Source organism: Oryx dammah, unplaced genomic scaffold, assembly GCF_014754425.2.
Source record: "Oryx dammah isolate SB20612 unplaced genomic scaffold, SCBI_Odam_1.1 HiC_scaffold_13, whole genome shotgun sequence".
Lineage (NCBI taxonomy): Eukaryota > Metazoa > Chordata > Mammalia > Artiodactyla > Bovidae > Oryx > Oryx dammah.
The window spans coordinates 62,513,200-62,539,748 of NW_024070197.1; the positions used below are offsets into that span (position 1 = coordinate 62,513,200).

At 40.1% G+C, this 26,549-nt stretch overlaps 1 protein-coding gene across 1 annotated transcript in view; it reads left to right on the forward strand.

Moving 5' to 3' along the window:
- Nucleotides 1-2,030: 2,030 nt before the first annotated feature.
- The window catches only part of RFWD3 (ring finger and WD repeat domain 3), a 36,665-nt gene continuing 12,146 nt past the window's right edge, over nt 2,031-26,549 (forward strand). The window contains exons 1-7 of the mRNA XM_040253530.1: nt 2,031-2,176; nt 6,595-7,174; nt 13,964-14,166; nt 14,961-15,031; nt 21,924-22,118; nt 22,218-22,309; nt 26,338-26,452. Of these exons, the coding sequence (XP_040109464.1) occupies nt 6,597-7,174; nt 13,964-14,166; nt 14,961-15,031; nt 21,924-22,118; nt 22,218-22,309; nt 26,338-26,452 (1,254 nt within the window). The 5' untranslated portion in view covers nt 2,031-2,176; nt 6,595-6,596. The remainder of the gene's footprint in view (nt 2,177-6,594; nt 7,175-13,963; nt 14,167-14,960; nt 15,032-21,923; nt 22,119-22,217; nt 22,310-26,337; nt 26,453-26,549) is intronic.

Consider the following 26,549-nt stretch of genomic DNA (forward strand, 5'->3'; position numbering starts at 1 on the left):
CTGAATTTTTTTACACCTTTGCTCTTGGTAAGGTGACCTCTACTTGTCACTGCTTTTCTTTCCACCTGAACTCATCCCAAATCATTCAATAGCAATGTGCTGGGCATTGTTCCAATTACTGAGGAGACAACAACAGGTGGGGGCAGGCAGGGAGAGGAGTCAATTGGGAGCTTGGGATGAACATACACTTCTATATATAAGACAGATAACCAACAAGGACCTACTCGATAGCACAGGGAACTCTATTCAATATTCTGTGATAGCCTATATGAGAAAAGAATCTAAAAAAGGAGGAATATATTTACATGCTTAAGTGGATCACTCTGCTGTACACCTGAAACTAACACAACTATAGTTCCATAAAATTAAATTTAAAAAAAAAAAGGCAAAAATTGGAGCTTATAATCTGGGGAATAAATCTCTGGGTAATAAAATTGTGGTTCATTTCTATTCCTTTTTACCTTTTATTTATTCTTGATGTTTTTAAACCTAGAACATTTTAAGTTAAAAAAGAATCAACAAGGACAGGTTGAACACTGAGGCTTTTCTCGAGCTAATACCATCTGAGCCACCAGGGACTCTCCCTGAACGACTAAGTGTATATATAATACACCATATAGACCAGAGCTGGGATTCCAGGAATGGTTTAATAAAGTATTTGTTGACTGAATGGACTAGAAAATGAATGAATGATGGTACTCCTAATGCTACAGGAAAACTAATGGCTTTCCCCAGAGCCTGGGGAGAAGGCTTACCACAAGTGTTAAGTTTCTTTCGCATATTTTAACCTTGAGAATTCTTTCAAATGTTTCATTTTATTTATACAATTCAGATCCTTAACAGTAGTTACTGTCATGTAGTTTCTATTTAGTAAGTAATATACAATTAATTGTATCTTTTGGTGAAGGGGAAAAAAAGACATACATCTAAACAACTCTTCTGTGAAGTGGTGCATAGTGAGTGCAACATTGTAAGTAATCACCCACTAAGTTGTAAACAGGAATTTCTCCCCTAAAATGGAACACAACCAACACTTTTGTCCTCTAATTATAGGAAACTTTTGGAGGTTGAAGACTATACATTTCTGGCTTGTGTGTTTTATTCTCTTATTCTCCTAATTAGTAAACATGACCATTAGGTGGATCATAAATGAATATACTCTCAGAAGTGTTCAGAAACATTCTGTGTATTTTTCATAGTTGTCCAAATTTTGTCCTTTTTGTTTTCCAAATTTTTTTGCTATGTGAGAATTACCTATTAACTTTTAATGTAAACAATTTTTAAAGAATCATTCAGTATTTGATGATGTGCCTACGTATTCATTGACAAGGAAAGTAATTCAAGATATATTAAGATTAAAACAATTCCATCTATATTTAAATATCCATATTTAGATAGACGAAGATTTAAACGGAGTTAACAATGACTTCTCTGGAGACAGTTTTTCTTTTTTGCTTCTATGTATTGTCTAATCTGCACATGAAGAGTCTGAGGTTCCGCTCCCTGGAGGCTCCTCTGCCATTACTTATACAACAGTGAGAATCATTCAAAATATTTTTCTTTCTACTCCATAATATTTGTATTTGTTTACAAAATAAAATTCCTTTCTCCTCATACTAACTTGCTCAGTAGAAGCTCCCTTAAAGGCAGGAAGATGAAAAAAAAGTACAAATGCTAAGGTTGGCTTTGGTGACAGGCATCTTCTTCACCAAAGACTTTAGGCGAAACAGCACGAGGCGCAGTTTTAATATTTTCATCTTTTCAAAATGGACTAAAAAATCTTTCCCTTACAACTTTGTCCCGCCACAAAGTTCAAATAAAGAGCGGTAAAAGGCTTCTTCCGTTTTTCTCTTTGGGGGCTGGGCGCGTGTTGACGGACGTTGATTTCTACCAATTGTAGGAGGCTTCCTTGCGCGTAATCCTGCCTACCCCGTTTACGAAGGGTCAGCCAATGAGAGCGCCGCTGTTTCAGTCAGCGGCGACCAAAGAAAGAAGAAGACAGGGTATTGGCTACCGGCTGGAACTGCTGCCCAATAGGAACAGGCCCAGCCACCACCTCAGGCGGGCAGCTTGAGCTGCTGGCAAGTGGCTGTAGTAGCCAGTCCGGCAAGTTTTTCTCAGGGGGTGGCTGCGCCTCCGGCGACCTGGCGAGTCTGACCGTGTGCTCTGGCTTCAGGTGAGGTGGGCGCTTGCCTCTCCCCAGGCTTTGGGCGTCTGGGTCCGGGACGACTTCCCCTGGGCCCCTGGACGCAGGGCCCGAGTTGGGCCGGGGGCGGGCTTGAACTCGGTGGTCTGAGGAGATTTGGGCCCTCCGGGCGGTCCCAACGGTCGGGGCCGAGGCACCTAAATTCCCGTTCTTTCGGGGCTGCTGGGGCGGCCCCCGAGGTGCGGGTGGGGCGGGGAAGGAAGGAACTCCGGATTCCTGGAAGGAGCAGAGTTCGCCGCAGGGCTGGGGTCAGGAGGTCGCTGGCCCGGAGTCAGAGGTCCCTGGTCGCTCTCCAGGGAGTGGAGCCGCGGACTCTTCCCGTGCAGATAACTGCTGTCGCACGGAGTGCCCGCCTCACTTTCAAGTTGAACGAAAGACCTATCGTTCTAGCCAGCTTTACCTCACAGCAACACTGTGACGTAAATACTTGTATTATCCCCACTTTTTAAAGACGAATAAGTCGAACAGGGAAGCTGGGCAACCGTCCCAAGTAAGGTCCTCAGGTAGGACGTGACGGAACACGGATTCGAACCCAGGTCGTCCCGACTCCCCGCCCGCGCCTCCTCTTCTTTTCAATTGGGAGTCTTCATCGCGCCTAGCGTGGACGTTGGTTGAGATCTGAGTAAGAAAGCTTGGGAGAACCACGGGATGTGCACGGGCTGCTCACGGCATGGCGGGGACCCTCCGACTCGCCCCTGCTCAACCCCAGGCCTGGCGGGTTTTGTGTTGGCCCACATTGATGGGGAAGCTTTGCTCCAGCACTGCGCCGTGTAGAGAACTTTCTTCCAGGATGACGTTGTTCTCTGTTTCTTCTGTCTGTCAATATTGGGTGCTGATACGTTCTTAGAAGTTGATTGGTTTTGCGTTTTTAGGTGTATCTGTGGTGGGTAATTCAGTAAGTATTTAGCATCTACTGTGTACTTCTTGTGTAGGATACACCGATGAATGAGGCTGGGATTTGGTTCTGGGCCTTTCACATCTCATCAGAACTTTTGTTCTCTAATCAGAACTGGCGTATCATGGGAAGAAATTTCACTTTTTAATGTTAACCATACCGAAAAGTGCACAGAATAATTTTATTTATTTTTTAAAATATAAATTAAAAAATAAATAAATATAAATTTAATTGGAGGTTAATTACTTTACAATATTGTATTGGTTTTGCCATACATCAACATGAATCCGCCACAGGTATACACGTGTTCCCCATCCTGAACCCCCCCTCCCTCCTCCCTCCCAGTACCATCCCTCTGGGTCATCTCAGTGCACCAGCCCCAAGCATCCAGTATCATGCATTGAACCTGGACTGGCGACTCATTTCATATATGATATTATACATGTTTCAATGCCATTCTCCCAAATCATCCAACCCTCTCTCTCCCACAGAGTCCAAAAGACTGTTCTACACATCTGTATAATTTTTAATCTGAATAATTTTTAAAAGATTCGTCCATTCACCACCCCTATCTAACAAATTTTGACTTTGACCTTTTGGTAGTTTTTCTTTTTCTTTTTCTTGAATAAATAAATTCTATAGTCAAAGCCTCATAGGTACGCCAGCACCGTCCTACTCGTGAATTGGGTATTTTTCATGCTTGGGCTTTTTTATACTACCTTATATTTATAAATCCATATAGTAGTGTGGTTTTGCATATTTTTAAGTGCCCTAAAGATGGAATTAATAATGGAGTTTCATCTGTAGTCTGCTTTTTTCTTTTCAGTATAATTTTTGAGGAAATTTACTTAATTGGGATTCTTAGTGGGAAGAGAGTTTATGGTTCCATCTTGACCAGAGGTTTTGCTTCACTTTTTTTTCCATTTTGAGTTCTCATTCTTGTACTTAAGTTAGTCAAGTATTCTGACTTAACCTTTTAATATTATTTTTTGCTGTCTTTTGTTTTCTGAGAGTTCTTCAGGTTTATCTTACAATCCTTCTATTAAAGGTTTTATTTTGATTTTTTTCCCTTGGCATTTTAAGTTTGGATTTATTGTATTTACTTACTTATTACCATTTCTTGCATCACATTTCTTTTTTCCAAGTTTCTTCTCTTTGTCTGCTTTGGTCTCCTCTCATGTTGGAGGCTTTTCTTGAATGTCAGTTGTTCTTTGGCTGTTTGTTTGTTTTGCAGAGAGACACCCCCCCGCCCCACACTCCACCCCAGAAGACTGTTGGAAGCTGTGTATGAATGACTGAACCTTACCAACCAAGGGACTTTTACCGTTAGCTGTAAGGACAGAAACCCAGCCGTTTTCTTGAGATTTTCAAGTGTTAGTGTTTATAGATCTTTTCTCTTCAGCTGGTTTTCTCTAGAGAACAGTCCTCTAATCTCCTGCCTTGAGGCATAGAGAATGTGTAAAAACCAGAATATTGCATTCTGGATTTGTGCAGCTGGGGAGAAGGGTTGGAAGTGTTTCACACTTGTGAAAGTTTATAGAATTTCACTTAACTCCTTGTTTTCACTGCTGGTCTTAAGTCTGTGTGGTTCAAAATTCCAGTTTTCTGCAGCATAGGGGGAGATGTTTTTTATTGTTTCCTTGAGGAACAGATTACTTTCCCAGGCTTTCAGCTCATCCTCCTTTCCATCTCCATCTTTCAATGCTATCTTCTGTGCTATGTGGTTTCTACAGTTCCCTCAGTGGAAATTAGCTTGCTTTTCAGTAGCACACAGTCCTATCAGTTATTGGTACAGAAAACTGATTTGTATGTCTCATACTCTCTTTGCTTTGTGCTTGTGATTTATTCTTTTTTTAATGCTATTTCTTGCAAGGGGATCGGGGTCATGTTCATGGATTTTCAGGAATGACTGAGAAAGAAAAACATACTTTATCTGCTCTGTTTATTGGACTTCTCTGCATTTATGCTGACCACTCCAGCCTGGCCTCTACTCATCACTTTGAGGAAACAGCTCTTTTCTAGATTATCTGTCACCTCTACATTGCTAAATCTAGTGGTCATTCTTCCCCTCAGTAGCACTTGACACACCTGACTGTCCCCTCCTTGCATAATTCTTCCAAGACACCACACTCTCCCAGGTTTTCTCCAACTCATGGTCTTGGTTTCTGGGTTCTCTTCCTATAACTTATCCTTTTAATGTCTCTGGTATTGTTCCTTGGCCTGCTTTTCTTCTATCTCAATTCCTTCTTAGGTAGTTAATCTATCCCAAGATTTGAAGTGGCATGACTATACTGAGGATTCTTAAAGCTGTCTACTCTTCTATCTCCACTGCTACTAGTCTTGCCTCTGTGACCACTAGTTTATACTCTCATAATAGCCTATAAAGTGGTCACTTTGCCTGCACTTTTCCTCCCCTACAGTCCATTCCTAACACAGAAGAAACTCCTTACCAAGGTCTTCTAGTGAAAGTGTCGTGTATCATCAACTTCACTCCTCATGTTAAACCTCATACTGTCTGCTCTTTCTTACTGTGCTCGTTATGCTGGGCTTCCTAGTTTCTCTGATGCACTAAACCCATACTTAGCAGACACCTTGTATTAATTTTCTTCTGAAACTCTTTCTTGGCTCTTCATATGGCCAACTTCTTTTAATCCTTCTTGTCTTGGTTTAATTTTCGCTTATAAGAGGCCACCTCTCACTGTTGTGTCTTGCCCCCCACTCCTAAAACCAAATGGCACAATATATAATTTTTCACATTGATTTGTTCTCTCGTTTGCTAGAATGTAAATTGTATTACGCTGGGTCTTATCCACTTATCTGTTTGCTTCTGTGGAGTGTCTGACTATATGACAGATGCTTAAATATTTCTTGAAAAATAGACTAATGTAGTGGAGTAGAGACAAGAAACAAATAATGAAAGGAACATAACCAGTGCTTAATAAATATTTGTTGAATGGACTGACAAATGGACTTAGAGACAGAAAACAAAAGTAATGAAAAAGTTGAAGTAAATAAAGGTTGCTCAGCCTTTTTGGAGGAAATAGGTAAATTTCTATTTTGAGTTATTAATTGAGTTATTTTGTGGAAATGTTCTTTCTGTGTTTATTTTTTGCACTTTAGTGCCATGAAAGATGAATATTGCCTACTAAAATTAAATATAGCATTATATGCATTTGTTGTAGTAAATGTCCATATATAGGTCATGACAGAACTGCAAGAGGTCTGGGGGATTATTTTCAATAGTTCAATTCTCTTTATTTTATAGATTCTTTTAAAGACTGGTGCTATGATCACATGACTTTATGTTTTCAAAGGGCAAACAGGATAACTGGTTAAAAGTCCTTATAAGAAAAGAGCTAAAATCATCTTTTTAAGTTTCTCAGTTTTGTCAAGAATGATCTTAAACAGATATTAAATGATAGACATAATTAGATAAACATGCCACGTAGCTGATACATTTTACTAATACTTTTTACAAATATTGCTTCCTCAGTGATGGCTCATGAAGCAATGGAATATGATCTTCAGGTGCAATTAGATCATGGTGCTGCAGATCAGCCTGCTCCTGCTGAGGTGGTCAGCAGCCAAGGGGGACCACCCCTGCTCCAGCCTCCTCATACTGAGGAAGTCAGCAGCCAGGAGGGACCGCCCGTGTTGCATCCTGTACTTGCTGAGGTGGTCAGCATCGAAGGAGGACCACCCCTGCTCCAACCCATTCCTGAGGAGGTGATCAACAGCCCAGAGAGAGTGCCGCTGCTTCCGCCTATTCCACAGATATCTGTTGATCTGACAGAGGAAGTGGAGCTCTCAGGAACAGAGACTGGGGGGAACCTCAATCCAGGAGTTTTAGAGGAGTTTAGGTTGAGATCTGGTGCTGACCGCACTCCCCAAGTGCCTTCATTGGATTCAGTGAACAGCTTCATCAGTGGGCTGCAGAGACTTCATGGCATGCTGGAATTCCTGCGACCAACTTCAGACCGCAGAGTGGGGCCTGTGAGAGCGAGGAGGAATAGGAGGAGTTCTGCTTCACGGAGGGCAAGAGCAGGAGGGTCCCAAAGGACAAACAGTGCCAGGTAAATAGAAGTGTAAATAGTGGGATTAGTACCTGATTGGGAATTATGAACCTTAGGCCCTGATGATAGCCCCAGTGCTGCCAGGAATTAGCATTGTGACTTGGCAAGTCGGGTAACCTTTCTGAATCCCCAGTACCTCATAAATCAGATGAAAATAAAATTACTTGGTTTATTTACTTCACAAAGTAGTGGAGAGGATAAAGGTATACAGATAGGTTTTGAAAACTTGTTGGTAGTTTGTTAGCAGTGGTGTCTGCAGAGGCTGGCTTTTCTTTTGATCATTTGTCTCTTGTACATCAAATATATACATATATATATATTTAACTTGCAAGTCCACTCTACTTGCCCAAGATTCACTCCACTTAGTGGTACAGTAGATTTTATAAGATGGGCAGGCTAGATTTAGAGAACCCTTGTGAAAAGTAGAGTGTGAATTAATATAGAACTTATCTGACTAAGTGGGAAACATTCTAGCCCTCCTCACCTGATACTGTGTTGTAGAGTTAAAAATAATTTTCTTCCATAGGTTTTGGTTTGAATTTGCCTCTTGAAAGGGTTAGCTGTCAAGTCTTGACAGTTACGAAGAATAACAGTTGTCTATATTTTAATCTGTTTTTTAACTTCTGCTTTATTTGAAATACTTAGTTCCACAGTTGGCTTTCTAAATGTCTTCATAATGTTGAAAGAAATTGAATTCAACCTTTTCATTTTAAATGTGAAAGAAACTTGGACCCTGAGAGAGTGATCTATTCAGGGTCTCAGAGTTGACAGTACAGAGGAGGTTAGAGCTGATGTTGGAACCTGGATCTGACTGTTGTCTACAAAAGCAAATAAAGGAAGCTTCAATCAGATCCCTTTTTCTAACACTATGAAAATAATGAGGGGCTTCCATGGTGGTCCCGTGCCTAAGACTCTGCACTCCCAATGCAGGGGGCCTGGGATCAATCCCTGGTTAGAGAACTTAATCCCACATGTGGCAACTGATAGTTTGCATGCCACAGCTAAGACCCGGCACAGCCAAACAAATAAATAATAAAAAATAAATATTGAAAAGAATGAGATGGCACTAAATAGTGGTAGCTGGGCCATCTGTTATCTGTGTTTTACAAATGAGGAAGATGAAGCGGTGATTTATGATTTGACTGAGATAACCCTGGAATTGGAATTGTGCCTTCTGATTTTGGATTTCAGCATCCTTTTCAATGGATCCTGCTGATTTGTGTATCAGGGCTGCTGTTACTGTGGCTGTAGTCTCTAATGCCTGGTCAGTGCTGGATGTGATCCATCAAGGGTGAGAAGAGCCTAGTTCTGTGTTGACAGGAGTTACAAGTGCATGCTACTCTGTTATTTTAAGGTGCCATTTACAATGATTTTCAAAGCAAAGTAGGATTTCATATATTTGTGTCGTAGACGAAGATACCTTGTAGTGCAATTTGGGGACCCTGTTGAAATAATCAGGGGGCTGAGAGTTGAGAGTGGTATCCTCAGGAACTGTGAAGAGGACTCTTAAATTGTCCTCAGGCTTGGTTGTTCATACATTGGGTGAGTGGGTGAGGGGATTGCACTTGGTTGGGGACATTAGTGTAATGAGTTCACAGGAGAATGACACTTATAAATCAGATGCCAATTTACAGAGAAAATTAGAAAGAGCACAGAGACCAGATTCTCTGGCATTGTCAGCATGGTTCTCCTAGAGGATACTGACACACAGAAGCCAAACTCTATAATCAGAAAATTTCTTGATGTATGTAGAATCTGTGCTCAGGGATTGAGCTACATAATTTAGATGTTAAATGATGTCAGTTTGTCTGTCTCCATAAAGAGAATAAACCTTCAAGGCAAAGCAACTGTGCAGAGAGCATGGATTCTGGAGCCTGATAAATGAGACTTAAAATTTTTTGCTGTTAAATATTGTGTTGTAAATTAATTCCACACTAAATTCACACAGAAGTCTGAGCTTTCCCAGGACTGATTTGCTTATACCTTCTGAATATCCTGAAGTGAATTTCTCATTATGGTGTTTGGCGGCATTTACTCACCTGGCACACTACCCCTGCACCAGGTATTGAGAGCCTGGGCCAAGGTGAGATGCTTTTGCCTCAGGCTCCACCACATTGGGGAAACCTACCTAGTGGGATATTTTTCCCAACTACTTCTCAGTCAAGGTCACAAACTCCTTTCCTATTTCTTTGTTTGAGGCTGCTTGATTCTGACTGTCAGCGTCATCATTCATTCGTCAAATATTTGTAACACTCCACTATGTGAGAGACTGCCCTTTTGCCTTGGAGATACATACATCTGAACAGGACAGATCAGGGTACCTGTTTTCATGGAGCTTATGGAATCTAGCACTACAGAGGGTAAGCAAGGGGCATGAATTTATTCTACTGTTATTTAATCCAGAGATGATGAGTGCACGAAAAGAAGAGGATTTCAAGACTATACTCCTAAGCACTGTCTCCCAGTTGCTCTTCATAGTCCCCTTCTGACCTTGGAAATGCCTATTTGCTAATAAAAGCGATATTAATGAGTGATTTAAAAAAATTAATCACTTAATTTTTGCTGGTTTCTATATAGAATGCTATTGATAAGCATGTAATGATGGTGGTTTAGGAGCTAAGTCATGTCCGACTCTTAAGACCCCATGAACTGTAGCCTGCCAGGCTCCTTGCCCATGGGATTCTCGAAGCAAGAATACTGGAGTAGATTGCCATTTCCTTCTCCACGGGATCTTCCCTACCCAGGAATTGAACCTGGGTCTCCTGCATTGCAGCAGGCAGATTCTTTATCGACTGAGCTATAAAGGAAGCCCTATGCATATAATAGGTTAACTTTATATTTCATTTAGTCAAATGTTCTTAGGCAGTGCTATGCTTATGTGCTTATCCTCATGAGTAGCTATAGTTGCTGTTCACGCACAGTTCTTAAAAATAAATATGTACACTTGCTTAGCATTTTCTTAAAAAAACAAACCTGAGTGACATCAGTGCAAATGGCAGAATAAGGACCTCAGAAAAATCCTCTGTGTCGAATGAATGAAACAACTGGCAACATTTATCAAAATCAACTTTTTCAGTATTCTGGAAATTATCCAGTGCTTGTAGCAGTTCAGTGAGTGAGTCTCAAAGAAAGCCAGTTGAGTCTCAGTAAGAACTGTGAGCTTTGTGGCATTCCCTATTCCCATTCTCTTCAGTTCCATCAGTTCAGTCGCTCAGTCATGTCCGACTCTTTGAGACCCCATGAATCGCAGCATGCCAGGCCTCCCTGTCCATCACCAACTCCCGGAGTTCACTCAGATCCACGTCCATCGAGTCAGTGATGCCATCCAGCCGTCTCATCCTCTGTCGTCCCCTTCTCCTCCTGCCCCCAATCCCTCCCAGCATCAGAGTCTTTTCCAATGAGTCAACTCTTCGCATGAGGTGGCCAAAGTACTGGAGTTTCAGCTTTAGCATCATTCCTTCCAAAGAAATCCCAGGGCTGATCTCCTTTAGAATGGACTGGTTGGATCTCCTTGAAGTCTTCTCCAACACCACAGTTCAGAAGCATTGATTCTTCGGTGCTCAGCCTTCTTCACAGTCCAACTCTCACATCCGTACATGACCACAGGAAAAACCATATCCTTGACTAGATGGACCTTAGTCGGCAAAGTAATGTCTCTGCTTTTGAATATGCTATCTAGGTTGGTCATAACTTTCCTTCCAAGGAGTAAGTGTCTTTTAATTTCATGGCTGCAGTCACCATCTGCAGTGATTTTGGAGCCCCAAAAAATAAAGTCTGACACTGTTTCCACTGTTTCCCCATCTATTTCCCATGAAGTAATGGGACCGAATGCCATGATCTTTGTTTTCTGAATGTTGAGCTTTAAGCCAACACTCTCTTCTTTTTCACTCTCTTCTTTCACTTTCATCAAGAGGCTTTTTAGTTCCTCTTCACTTTCTGCCATAAGGGTGGTGTCATCTGCATATCTGAGGTTATTGATAATTCTCCCTGCAGTCTTTATTCCAGCTTGTGATTCATCTAGCCCAGCGTTTCTCATGATGTACTCTGCATAGAAGTTAAATAAGCAGGGTGACAATATACAGCCTTGGCGTACTCCTTTTCCTATTTGGAACCAGTCTGTTGTTCCATGTCCAGTTCTAACTGTTGCCTCCTGACCTGCATACAGATTTCTCAAGAGACAGGTCAGGTGGTCTGGTATTCCCATCTCTCTCAGAATCTTCCACAGTTTCTTGTGATCCACACAGTCAAAGGCTTTGGCATAGTCAATAAAGCAGAAATAGATGTTTTTCTGGAACTATTGCTTTTTCCATGATCCAGCAGATGTTGGCAATTTGATCTCTGGTTCCTCTGCCTTTTCTAAAACCAGCTTGAACATCTGGAAGTTCACGGTTCACGTATTGCTGAAGCCTGGCTTGGAGAATTTTGAGCATTACTTTACTAGCATGTGAGATGAGTGCAATTGTGTGGTAATTTGAGCATTCTTTGGCATTGCCTTTCTTTGGAATTGGAATGAAAACTGACCGTTTCCGGTCCTGTGGCCACTGCTGAGTTTTCCAAATTTGCTGGCATATTGAGTCCAGCACTTTCACAGCATCATCTTTCAGGATTTGAAGTAGCTCAACTGGAGTTCCATCACCTCCACCAGCTTTGTTTGTAGTGATGCTTTCTAAGGCCCACTTGACTTCACATTCCAGGATGTCTGGCTCTAGATGAGTGATCACACCATCGTGATTATCCAGGTTGTGAAGATCTTTTTTGTACAGTTCTTCCGTGTATTCTTGCCACCTCTTCTTAATACCTTCTGCTTCTGTTGGGTCCATACCATTTCTGTCCTCTATCAAGTCCATCTTCACATGAAATGTTCCCTTGGTATCTCTAATTTTCTTGAAGAGGTCTCTAGTCTTTCCCATTCTGTTCTGTTCCTCTTGTTTCTTTGCATTGATCGCTGAAGAAGGCTTTCTTACCTCTTCTTGCTATTCTCTGGAACTCTGCATTCAGATGCTTATATCTTTCCTTTTCTCCTTTGCTTTTTGCTTCTCTTCTTTTCACAGCTATTTGTAAGGCCTCCCCAGACAGCCATTTTGCTTTTTTGCATTTCTTTCCCATGGGGATGGTCTTGATCCCTATCTCCTGTACAGTGTCACGAACCTCATTCCATAGTTCCATGAGGCACTCTATCTATCAGATCTAGGCCCTTAAATCTATTTCTCAGCTCCATAGTAGTCTTGAAAACTGCCTGTAATCACAGTGAAAGGGCAGTAGCCTAGAAGCAACTAGAGAGAGTAGAATGGGATTGGAGGTACTTTGAAACCTCAATCGCAAAGAAATCTTTTTTCACCTGTTCAGTGATTTCCTGGAAAATGCCACTTGAAAGGTTATTCCTGTCTTGTCTTAGTCCTAAAAGCTTAAAGCCTATTCCCCAGGATCTGCCTGAGGCAGTGGATGGTCATTGGGGCAAACATTAGACTAATCAGAAAGCCTAAAAGGAAAAGCTGGGGGATGTGATCTTCATATGGGGTTTTAAAAAGTTCTGACATATTCTTGGAAATCTAAAAGGCCACATACATATCGAGGGCTGTGTGCAGCTGTACCCACGCTCATGAAAAGCCTAAGAAGGCACTAAGGCAGTTAGCTCTCATCTCTGGCTGACCTTGAGGCTCTGCATAAGCAAGAAGTGAAGTCTGAGGTAGAGCTGTCACCTGCCTGGCTGATTATTGATTACGTGCCCCAACACACACGTCAGATATCTCAGCGAAGACTGGGAGGCTTACTGATTCCAGGTGTTTAAGGAAATCTCTGTCTAGTCGTGAACTGAGCACAAAGCTAAGCAGCACGCATAGCAAAGAATGCAAACTTTATAGAATTACTTCAGAAAGTCACTAAACAAACTGTAGCAACTATAACAAATAACAGCAACAAACCCTGGGAACGGTGAATTCTCATTTCCAGAGTTATCACATTATCTTTTATGAGATGTCCAATTTTCAAGAAAATATAAGATGTGTAAAGCAAGTATAATCATTACACAGGAAAAAAAATTGTTTATGAAGAAACCAAAATGTTGAACTTACTGGATTATTTAAATATATTCAAAAAACTAAAGCAAAGGATAAAACACTGTGTCACCAGATAGACAATTTTAATAAAGAGACTGAAGTTATAAAAATGTACAAAGTAGAAATTCTGGAGTTGACACATGTACTAAATGGAAAAAAAATCGCTCGAGAGCTCAACAGAAAGTTTGAGTGGGCAAAAGAGAGAACTTTAAACTTTTTTTTTTTTACATTTTTAACTTGAAAAATGGCTTAAAATGAGAGTTGAAACAATAATGACTGTAGCCAGACTTAATACCCCCAAAGACTATGGTCTGAGTAGCTGCAGCAGCAGAATTCATGAGGCTGTATTTGATCAATAGGGCCGTTTTTTATCTTGCCCACTCTCTTTTCAGCCCCCTAATATCAGCAGACAAATTGCTAAGTTAGTTTTCCCTCTCTTTCTTTTAATGTATTAATGAGTCATGTCTTTAAAAGATATTGATAAAAGAAGTACCAGTAAAGTAAGATTAGCTTTTAGCAGAAGGGTCAAGCTTCAGTGTGAGCTAATGGAATAATTGCATGGAAAGAGCATATGTAGTCCAGTCAGCATCTGCCTGAATCTCTGTTCCTACTTCAGCATTTAGTGGCCGGGTGACGCATTAAAATGACTAGGATTTACCTCCAGATTACTGTAGATTATTCTTGTGATGATAGTATGTTGTACTAGAATTCTGTTGTCTTTCTCCATGCGTAGGTTGAGAGCACCGTTGGATGCTTTCTTTCAAGCGAGCAGGACCCAGCCTCATTCGTCAACCACCTCTTATGGTTCAGAGACTAGGAATCCTGTCCCTGATGACTTGCAGGTGTCAGGTAGTTCTGATTCTGATAGTGACAGCCCCACAGAGTTTGAGGAGGGAGTTGCGCAGGCAGAGGAGCCTGAAGCTGTTGTTTTAGAAGGTGAGTATTCTTTATCCAGATTTCATTCACAAGGTCAACATCCGAAAAGCTTAGGCTCCAGAGGCTAGAAACTCTAGACTTGTGTTTTGATACTTTTCCTCTTCACTCTGGATGTCATAGATTACTGCTTTATAGTACAGAGCTTACACTCAGTCAGTCAGTTCAGTCACTCAGTCCTGTCCGACTCCTTGCGACCCCATGGACTGCAGCATGCCAGGCCTCCCTGTCCGTCACCAACTCCCGGAGTTTACTCAGACTCATGTCCGTTGAGTTGGTGATGCCATGAGCTTACACTGGACATAACTATACAGAAAGAATTTTATCTGGCTTGCAATTTTATGTGATTTGTGACCCACTGAATTGGTCACTTTTTTCCAAGTCTGTGATAAGAGATATACAGGATGAGCCTAGGGCATTTTATTGTGATAGAAAGCAAAGCTGTATGTCTTAACAGTTATGTCAGTAGGCATAGGTGCAACCTTGAAAGAGAACCTAGTGGCTTAGGGCACTTTGAACATTTTGGGGCAATTTGAGCATTAAAAAAAAGTAATGAATGTATTCATAGGGTCTTAGATTGAAATAGCATCAGTGAATTTTTTTTTTTGGCTCCTTGATATGCGGGATCTTAGTTCCCCAACCAAAGACTGAATCTACTCTCCCTGCCATTTCTAATTGGTAGTGTTGCTGTAAAAGGGAAAGCTGTGGTGAGTTAGGCTCTGCTGCTACCCTCATACCTGACTTATATCGTCTTTTATATGTTACCTGTCCCATCATTTCTGGAAACAACTTGGCAGAGCAACTAGAAAACATCTCAACAGACCAAGAAGTTACATGTATTGGTGGAGAAGACACTCTCCCCAAACAGGTAATATGAACATCCTTTTAAATTTGCATTTACATTTAAAAAGGAGACTGCAGGCTAAAATGGAAAATTCACAGACTTTGTAGGCAGGGGGTCCAGATGTTATTCATTATTTGTGTGACTGCTTACCCTTAGGTTTAAAAACAGAGGGTAGGGGAAGGTTTGAAAACTTGTCCTGCCCACCTAACAAGGTTATGTGTCAATTAAAATAGCAGATATGAATGCAGTTTATGAACTGTCTGGCAGAATGCTTGCTATGAGATAAACAGTTTTTATTTTTAAAAATAACATCACTGACCTTAATATGAGACATATTTATATAAACTGTGGACGCTGCCAGTTCTGAAACATCATTGATTCACTTTTTGTATGTTTCTGTTTTTATTTATTCTCTTTAGAAAAATTATGCTCATGTAAATTTACTTATATGTATACTTTTTTCTTTATTGAAATATAGTTGACATACAGTGTTTCAGGTGTACTGCAAAGTGACTCGACATTTGCATACATTATAAAGTGATCACCACAGTAAATTTAGTAACCATTTGTCCCCATACAAAACTATAACAGTATTATTGACCACATTCCTTAGGCTATATGTTACATCCCCCTGGTTTATTATTTTATAACTGGAAGTTCAGTTCAGTCACTCAGTTGTGTCCAACTCTTTGAGACCCCATGGACAGCAGCACGCCAGGCTTCCCTGTCCATCACAAACTCCCCACAGCTTGCTCAGACTTATGTCCATCAAGTTGTTGATGCCATCCAACCATCTCATCCTCTGTTGTGCCCTTCTCCTGCCTTCAATCTTTCCCAGCATTGCGGGCTTTTCCAGTGATGAGTTCTTCGCATCAGGTGGCCAATGTATCGGAGTTTCAGCTTCAACATCAATCCTTCCAATAAATATTCAGGACTGATTTCCTTTAGGATGGACTGGTTGAATCTCTTTGCAGTCCAAGGGACTCTCAAGAGTCTTCTCCAACACCATAGTTCAAAAGCATCAATTCTTCAGTGCTCAGCTTTATGGTCCAACTGTCCTATCCATCCTTGACTGCTGGAAAAACTACAGCTTTGACTAGATGAACCTTTGTCAGCAAAATAATTCTCTCTACTTTTTAATATGCTCTCTAAGTTGGTCATAGCTTTTCTTCCATGGAGCAAGCATCTTTTAATTTCATGGCTGCTGTCACTATCTGCAGTGATTTTGGAGCCCAAGCTAGTAAAGTCTGTGAGTTTCCATTGTTTCCCCATCTGTTTGCCGTGAATTGATGGGACCAGGTGCTATGATCTTAGTTTTCTGAATGTTGAGCTTTAAGCCAACTTTTTCACTCTTCTCTTTCACTTTGATCAAGAGGCTCTTTAGTTCTTCTTCACTTTCTTCCATAAGGGCAGTGTCATCTGCATATCTGAGGTTATTGATAATTCTCCCTGCAGTCTTTATTCCAGCTTGTGATTCATCTAGCCCAGCATTTCTCATGATGTACTTTGCATATAAGTTAAATAAGCAAGGTGACAATATACAGCCTTGATGTACTCCTTTTCCTGTTTGGAACCAGTCTGTTGTTCCATGTCCAGTTCTAACTGCTGCTTCCTGACCTGCATACAGGTTTCTAGGAGGTAGGTCAGGTGGTCTGGTATTCCCATCTCTTTCAGAATTTTCCACAGTTTCTTGTGATCCACACAGTCAAAGGCTTTAGCATAGTCAATAAAGCTGAAGTAGATGTCTTTCTGGAACTCTTGCTTTTTCGATGCTCCAGCAGATGTTGGCAATTTGGTCTCTGGTTCCTCTGCCTTTTCTAAATCCAGCTTGAACATCTGGAAGTTCTTGGTTCACTTACTGTTGAAGCCTGGCTTGGAGAATTTTGAGCATTACTTTGCTATTGTGTGAGATGAGTGCAAGTTAGTACCTCTTAATCCCCTTCAACCTGTTTTGTCATACCACCCCCCCTCCCACTCCCTTCCCTTTGGCACTTACCCATTTGTTCTCTGTGTCTGTTAGCCTGTGGGTTTTTTGGTTTTTTTTTAAGATTCCATTTAAGTGAGATCATATGGTATTTGTCCATAATCCATATTGTTTCCTTAGTGGCTGCACCAGCTTATGTTCCTACCAACAGTTCACAAGTATTTCCTTTTCTCCATATCCTTGCCAATGCTTGCTATGTGTTGTTGTTTTGATGATAGCCATTCTGACAGGTATAAGGTGGTATCTCTTTGTGGTTTTAATTTGCATGTCCGTGATAATTACATTCAGGTATTACCTAAATCAAATCCTTTATGACTATACAGTGGAAGTGAGAAATAGATTTAAGGGACTAGATCCTATAGACAGAGTGCCTGATGAACTATGGACGGAGGTTCATGACATTGTACAGGAAACAGGAATCAAGAGCATCCCCAAGAAAAAGAAATGCAAAAAAGCAAAATGGCTGTCCAAGGAGGCCTTACAAATAGCTGTGAAAAGAAGGGAAGTAAAAAGGAAAGATATACCCATTTGAATGCAGAGTTGTAAAGAATAGCAAGGAGAGATAAAAAAGCCTTCCTCAGCACTCAATGCAAAAAAAATAGAGGAAAACAATAGAATGGGAAAGACTAGAGATCTCTTTAAGAAAGTTTAAGATACCATGGGAATGTTTCATGCAAAGATGGGCTTAATAAAGGACAGAAATGGTATGGTCCCAACAGAAGCAGAAGATATTAAGAAGAGGTGGCAAGAATACACAGAAGAACTGTACAAAAAAGATGTGCATGATCAAGATAATCATGATGGTGTGATCACTCACCTAGAGCCAGGCATCCTGGAATGTGAAGTCAAGTGGGCCTTAGGAAGAATCACTATGAACAAAGCTAGTGGAGATGATGGAATTCCAGTTGAGCTATTTCAAATCCTGAAAGATGATGCTGTGAAAGTGCTGCACTCAATATGCCAGCAAATTTGGAAAACTCAGCATTGGCCACAGGACTGGAAATGGTCAGTTTTCATTCCAATTCCAAAGAAAGGCAATGCCAAAGAGTGCTCAAACTACCACACAATTGCACTCATCTCACACGCTAGTAAAGTAATGCTTAAAATTCTCCAAGCCAGGCTTCAGCAATACGTGAACTGGGAACTTCCTGATGTTCAAGCTGGTTTTAGAAAAGGCAGAGGAACCAGAGATCAAATTGCCAACGTCCGCTGGATCATGGAAAAAGCAAGAGAGTTCCAGAAAAACATCTATTTCTGCTTTATTGACTATGCTAAAGCCTTTGACTGTGTGGATCACAAGAAACTGTGGAAAATTCTGAAAGAGATGGGAATACCAGACCACCTGACCTGTCTCTTGAGAAATCTGTATGCAGGTCAGGAAGCAGCAGTTAGAACTGGACATGGAACAACAGACTGGTTCCTAACAGGAAAAGGAGTATGTCAAGGCTGTATATTGTCACCCTGCTTATTTAACTTATATGCAGAGTACATCATGAGAAACACTGGGCTGGAGGAAGCACAAGCTGGAATCAAGATTGCCAGGAGTAATATTAATAACCTCATATATGCAGATGACACCACCCTTATGGCAGAAAGTGAAGAACTAAAGAGCCTCTTGATGAAAGTGAAAGAGGAGAGTGAAAAAGTTGGCTTAAAGCTCAACATTCAGAAAACGAAGATCATGGCATCTGGTCCCATCCCTTCATGGCAAATAGATGGGGAAATAGTGGCTGACTTTATTTTGGGGGGCTCCAAAATCACTGCAGATGGTGACTGCAGCCATGAAATTAAAAGACACTTACTCCTTGGAAGGAAAGTTGTGACCAACCTAGACAGCATATTGAAAAGCAGAGACATTACTTTGTCAACAAAGGTCTGTCTAGTCAAGGCTATGGTTTTTCCAGTGGTCATGTATGCATGTGAGAATTGGACTATATAGAAAACTGAGCACTGAAGAATTGATGCTTTTGAACTGTGATGTTGGAAAAGACTCTTGAGAGTCTCTTGGACTGCAAGGAGATCCAACCAGTCCATCCTAAAGGAGATCAGTCCTGGGTGTTCATTGGAAGGACTGATGTTGAAGCTGAAACTCCAATACTTTGGCCACCTGATGCAAAGAGCTGACTCATTGAAAAGACCGTGATGCTGGGAAAGATTGAGTGCAGGAGGAGAAGGGGACAACAGAGGATGAGATGGTTGGATGGCATCACTGACTCATGGGTTTGGGTGAACTCTGGGAGTTGGTGATGGACCGGGAGGCCTGGCATGCTGCGGTTCATGGGTCACAAAGAGTCGGACACGACTGAGCGACTGAACTGAACTGATAATTACTAATGTTGAGCATCTTTTCTTTTTATTTGTCTCTTGGCCATCTCTTTGGCAAAATCTGTATTCCCACCTTCTGACCATTTTTAATCAGGTTTTCTTTGCTGTTGAGTTGTGTGAGCTCTTAATTTATTCTGGATATTAACCCCTTATCAGATGTCTTTTGTTAATATTTTCTCCTATTCGGTAGGCTGCCTGTTCATTTTGTTAGTTTCCTTTGCTGTGCAAAAGCTTTAAGTTTGATAGTCTTGTTTGTTTTTGCTTCCTTCCCTTGCCTGAGACATATTCAAAAAAATATTGCTAGGATTACTGTCAAAGAGCTTTAGTGCCTATGTTTTCTTCTATGAATTTTATGGTTTCAGGTCTTATATTTAAATCTATAGTCCATTTCAAGGTTACTTTTGTATATGATGTGAGAAAGTAGTCCAGTGTTTGGCTGAGTGCCTTTGCTGTACACCTGAAACTATCACAATATTGGTATAAAATAGAAAATTAGAGAAAGTGGTCCGGTTGTCCAGATTTCCCAACACCATTTATTGAAGAGACTGTCTTTCCCCATTGTCTACTCTTGCCTCTTTTTTCGTAAATTAATGGCCCATGTAAGTGTGGGTTTGTTTTTGCACCCTGTGTTCTGTTCTGTGATCTGTATGTCTGCTTATGTGACGGTACCATACTGTTGTGATTACTGTAGCTTTGTAGTACAGATTGAAATCAGAGAGTGTGATATTTCCACGTTTGTTTTCTTTCTTGAGATTGCTTTGGCTGTTTCTAGTCTTTTGTTTTCATATAAATTTAAAATCATTTAGTCTAGTTCTATGAAAAATGCTGTTCATATTTTGGCAGGGATTGCATTGCATCTGTAGATTGCCTTGGTGGGAGGATGATTATTTTAACAATGTTAATTCTTCCAATTCAGTTCTTCCAACGCGCATAATATGTTTTTCCAATTGTTTATGTCATCTTCAGTTTCTTTCATCAATGTCATAGTTTTCAGAGTACAGGTCTTTTACCTCTTTGGTTAGATTTAATTCTAGTTTATTTTATTCTTTTTAATACAGTTCATAAATGAGATTATACTTCTTAATTTCTCTTTCTGATAGTTCATTGTTAGTGTGTAGAAATGCAACAGATTTCTATAGATGAATTTTGACTTTACTGAATTCATTTAAATGCTCTATTTTGAAAGAGAGATTATATACTATCCTGTTCCAGGACTGGTTTCTTTTCCCCCTGACTTGTATCTTGGAGAGATTTTTTTTTCTTAATTGTAAGACTAGGTGATTAAATGTGTGATTAATTGCTCAACTAATCTTGATTCTAGTCATGTCTTTTTTTGTTTTTAAATTTTGGCTGTGCTGGGTCTTCATTGCAGCATGCAGGGGCTTCTTTAGTTGCAGCACACAAGCTTCTCTTCTCTGTGCTCTGGAGTGCACAAGCTTAGTCGTTGCAGTGCCTGGGCTTAGTTGCTCTGTGCCATGTGGAATCCTAGTTCCTTGACCAGGGATCAAACCCATGTCCCCTGCATTGGAACGCAGATTCCCAGTCACTAGACCACCAGGGAAGTTTCTCTTGGAGAGCTTTTTATTGTCAGTACATAAAATTGAAGGAAATGGCTACCCACTCCAGTATTCTTGCCTGGGAAGTACCATGCACAGACAAGCCTGGTGGGCTACAGTCCATGGGGTTGCAAAGAGTCGGACCTAACTTAGTGACTATCCAACATAAAATTGAATCTCATTCTTACTGGTAGTAATAGCTGCATAGTGTTTTTACATAGGAATACATTTTTAGTTAATTGTTCCCTTGCATGTGCACTATTGTTGCTTCCTACTAAGATCATGCTGCACTGAGCATCTTTGCATTACTGTCTTGGCAAATATTTGTAGTTATATTCATGGGATATATTTCTTCCAGAGAGGTTGCTTTATCAAAGGAAGAATGTTTGTATTTTTAGTTTTGATAGATAATGCCAAGTTGCCCTCTGGAAAGTGTGTGCCAGTTTCTACTTGGAACAGCAGTATGTAAGCATGCCCATTTCTTCCTCACCCTCAGTGCTTCATGTTACCAGACATTATCTAATAGATGAAAAGAAGTAAAAACATAGTTTAATTTTTGTTTCTTTAATTATAGCTGAACACTTACTAACCATTTGTATTTTTGTGTGAGCTGTTTATATTCATTTCTCTTTTCCCTTGTATTTTTATCTTTATTCACATGAACCAGATATTTTATAGTTACTTGAATTATGAACCTAATTTCAAATGTATAAAAGACTTAATATTCCCTGTTGTTATTTAACTGGGTCACTTCTGCATTTGTTTTGTTTTAATATCTTCATAAATTAGCTCCTTTTTGTCATTTGAATGAAGAAAAATCAAGAATTTTGTGAGTTCAAAGGATAATAATAATATTTTCACGGTTTATATTATCTTTGACCAGACTGCACTCGGGAAAGAATGGGAAGTGATTCATGGGTGTTGGGTTTTTCTTTGGCATTTTTCAGTTGGGTTTGTTCATTTTTGTGTGACTTGTTAATTTGTTAGTTTCATATCTTCAAGACAGATTTTGCATTTTCTCTAATTTGAATCTATTGTGGTTTCCATCCAGCAGTCTCCCCAGAAGTCTAACCCTTCTCTAACTTCTGCTTCTGTGGATGAGGAAGAAGGAGACACTTGCACAATATGTCTGGAACAGTGGACCAATGCTGGAGATCACCGGCTCTCTGCATTGCGCTGTGGGCACCTCTTTGGGTACAAATGCATTTCAAAGTGGCTTAGAGGACAGACCCGAAAATGTCCCCAGGTAGAGACAGTAGTTAAGAACTGTGTATATGCACAGTCAACATGTTAAGTCAGGCGGATTCCTAGAACCACACTAATTGTGTCCTGTTGGGCTCCTTAGTGCAACAAGAAAGCCAAGCAAAGTGATATCGTTGTCCTTTATGCCCGGACCTTGAGAGCTTTGGACACTAGTGAGCAGGAGCTCATGAAGAGGTAGGTGGAAAGAGTCTGTCTAGCTGGAATATTCCTGTTTGGTTCTTTGTAGGCTCACCTGAAAAGGGGGGTATGATTCACTCTTAGTGTGATTCTGAGGCTTTCCTTGGACTGTGACTAGGGATCTCTGGGGATTGTTGGCAGTTTAACATTGTGACTTATGATACATGTCTGATCACCTGATGGATGGTTTGCTCTCCATAGAGGATTAAAAGTGATGATCTGGAGTAACAAATTATTGTGACTTCACCTAGCTCAATGAATGTCAGCCCCAGGACTTCTGCTTGAACTCGTCAGGGGAAAAAGCTAGTATAGAATATCAGAAAATGAAGTCAATGCATAGGAAAACAACTGAGAAGTAGAGGATAAAAATCTCCTTTTTTGAAAGAGAGGGGGTTGAAAGAAAAGCAACAGGTGGTAGACTGCTGCGTTGGTCTGTGTGCTCAGCACCTCTTGTAAGCCTGCATTTTCAGGGCCTGAGGGTTGTGTGCTGATTGGAGCAGGTAGCTCTGCAGGAGGACTTTGGCATTCCTGTGAACTTGGAGTCAGCGCTAAGACTTAATCTTTGGTAATAAGACTTGGGGAGGCCAAGACATGGTCTGGTAAGCCCTCCTGAAATCAAAAGTCATAGAGAAACCTGTAGCCATACAGTAATACCTCACACCTGAGCTGGACAGCAGACCCTCACAGAAAGATAGCCTGGATTTTTTAGTAGCCTGTTCAGCTTCTTCCCTAAGGGATTACCTTTACAGTCTGCCTCTGCCACTAAATTCGATGAATACTGAATCAGGGAATGAGTGGCCAATTCATTGTGGCCAGTTCACGGCCATCTAGAACACACTCCCAAGTCTCAACCTCCTTGTCATTAGAATAGGCTTAAAGATACTTTTTTAAAAACTGAGAATTTTTGCTTCTTGTGTCCCTAAGCTCTCCTGCCACAGTATTCTACAAAGAAGTCTCATGACTGAAACAATACAATGCAAGAAATTACTAGGATTTGGGAAGCCCATGGACAATTGCTAAAAGCACTACTTATAAAATATGCTTTAAGAACAGTAAAGATTGGAAATTCCCGGGTGGTCCAGTGGTTCAGAATCATCCTTGCAGTGCAGGGGAGGCAGGTTTGTTCCCTGGTCAGGGAACTGAGATTCCACATGCCATGCAGCAGCAGCCAAACCCCCCCCCCCCCCCGCATTGAGAGTACAGGGATGTGGGTTTGCTTATGCATTACTGGTAAAAATGTACATAGATATTAACATTTAGAGAGGCCCTTGGCAATATAATTCAGAAGTCTAAAAGTAATTCTGCTTTAGGCATTCTAAAAAAATGATTAAGGATATGTACAAAAATGTGTTTAATCAGGCTTTTCATTTAGTTAATAATCCAAGAAGGTTAATTGATTGAGTAAACTCTGGCATATCCCTGTGATGAAACACTATACATTGATTAAAACTGATGTTGAAGTACATACATATGTTGTCATGTGAAAGCATGTTGTTAGTGTGATTATATTTTTGCAAACTGGAAAAAAACATAAGTAGTCACTGTAAAGTGGAATTACAGATGTATAAATTTTACTCCTTGTTTGCCTTTTTTTATTCACTCCAATGAATATTTATTTGTAGTATGTTAAAATGACAGGTACATGGTGGGGGAAATTTAAAGGCAAAACCAGTATGGGTGGCTATTAATGCATGATTGTATTTAAAACTTTGCTGATTACTACAATCCGTATACTCCTTAGCCTCTTGAGAAGAATTTCAAAATGGTGATACATACCGAGACAAATAGGATGAATACCCACAGGCTCAACTTTATCAAATCTTAACATTTTCCGTATTTGTTTTGGGTCTTTTAAAAAAGAAATATATTCTTATAGATAGCGAGGAGGCTTCCTTGTGCACCAAGTTTTTCTTAATTCCGTCTCTTTCCTCAGGTGATCTATGACCATAAAGCACATACAGTGTGATTTAGAAAGTTTTCACATTTTATGCAAGGGTTATTGGATTATAGTTTTTCTTCTGTAGCTTGATTTTGCTTAATACTTTGAGGCACATATCCTGGTTGATATATGTAGCTCTCGTTGATTTATTTTAATTTCTATAAAGTGTTCTAGTTCTGTAGAGTTTTCCTATATGTATTTTGTATTGGTAGACAAGTAGTTTCCAGTTTTCATTAGTATAAGCCATGCTGCAGAGAAATGGGTGAGAATTTCATTACGTCTAGAAATGGATTTGCTTTATCATGGGGTACATGTAATTTCAACTTTACTAGATATTGTCAAATTGCTTTTCGTAGAGGCTTTTCCAGTTTATACCAGCAGCAGTAATGTAAGGGATTTCGCATTTTTTTCATACCTTCATCTACTTTATATTATCAGACTTAATTTTGCCAGTTTCATGAAGTGAAGTAGCGTTTACTTTAGTTTGCTTTCCTTATGAAGTTTTTCTCAATCACTTACGAGGTTGAACATAACTCTTCTGTAAATTTTGTTCAAATATTTTACTTACTTATATTGAGCCAAGTATATTATTTATTTGTTTCTTACTGATTTATAGTTCTTTGTTTTCCTTATACTAACTCTTTGTTGGTTGTGCACATTGCACACGTCATCGTCTAGTTTTTGATTTGTCTCTGACTTGTTTATGGTATCCTTTGTTGAAAAAGTTTTTACTTTTAGTGAAGTATGTCCTATCTATGAATTTCAGTTGCTACTTCTATTCTAAATTAAGTTTCTATATTATAAATGAACTACTCTTTTGTTCTAGGATCTGTTAGTTCTAGTGCTTCAGTTTAGTCTTTCTAGCCATCAACATTATATAATATCCTTTCACTTATTTACTGTTTCCTTGTGTCATTTATAACTGTATTTTGCTTCTTAAAGGCCTTAACTTTATTCCTAGGTTACTGTTAGAATGCTATTTCAAATGAACTTTTTTTGTTACATTTACAAGTCACCTGTCTGGTATATGGGAATGCTGTTGGTCTAATTTTCTTGATCTTAACTCTGGTAACCTTACTAAACTCTTAATAGCTTGTGGGTTCTCTTGAATTTTCCATGAAGATAAATAAGAGCCACTTTATCTCTTCCTTTCCAGTTTTCATCTTTTTTCACTCCTATCTTATTGGAGTGGAAATCTCTATTTGCATTTCATATTTTGAAACATGAATTTATGATTTTCATACCTATGAATGTATCCTTTCATTGTACATTATTCCTGTTTATGCTTGTCCATCCTTTTTGATTGTAATCAATCTTTTTTTTTTTTTTTAGCATTTACCTGGTATATACTTTTTTAAAACTTCAAACCTCTTTTTATAGTGTTATTTATTTGAATATCTCATGAACATCTAATAGCTGATTTTTTTTTGTCTGGTAGATGATCTTGGTCTTTTAACAAGTCATTTTACTCTTTTCTAGTTTGACTCTAACTCAGGCAGTGAGCTTGGCTGTAATCCCTCATTTTGAATTTTATGTCCCCATTTCTTGCTGCTGCTGCTGCTGCTAAGTCGCTTCAGTCGTGTCCAACTCTGTGTGACCCCATAGACAGTAGCCCACCAGGCTCCCCCGTCCCTGGGATTCTCCAGGCAAGAACACTGCAGTGGGTTGCCATTTCCTTCTCCAATGCATGAAAGTGAAAAGTGAGAGTGAAGTTGCTCAGTCGTATCCGACTCTTAGCGACCCCATGGACTGCAGCCTACCAGGCTCCTCCATCCATGGGATTTTCCAGGCAAGAGTACTGGAGTGGGGTGCCATCGCCTTCTCCACCCCATTCCTTAGTAAAAGCCAAATTCCTGGTCATTGCCTACCTCAACAGTGAGACCCACTCCAGTAGGCTGATGAGCTCAGCCCTGTCTGCTATTCTTCTGTAATGTTTCTCGGTTTGAGAGATTTTTCTCTTTATATTTTATTCCCTAAAAGATATAGTCAAAGTGTGTATATCATAGCATAAATTTACCGTGCATCTTGATGAGAAGTCTTTTGTAGCCTTTCTAATCTCCACCTGTTGCTGGCTTTCCCCCTCTAGTTCCTTACAAAAGGAACAGAAGCTAAGGAAGAAGGCTGAGTTAGACTCGGCACAGTGTCGGCTGCAGCTTCAAGCCCTCACTGATGAATGCTCTAGGCTTCAAAGTCGTGTTCAGGTAAGTTTGCCTTTTCTAATCCAAAGAACTGTTGGAATAGGAATTAAGAAGGCATCTAAATATTTAGTTTTACTCAGATACAAATAGGATTTACCAA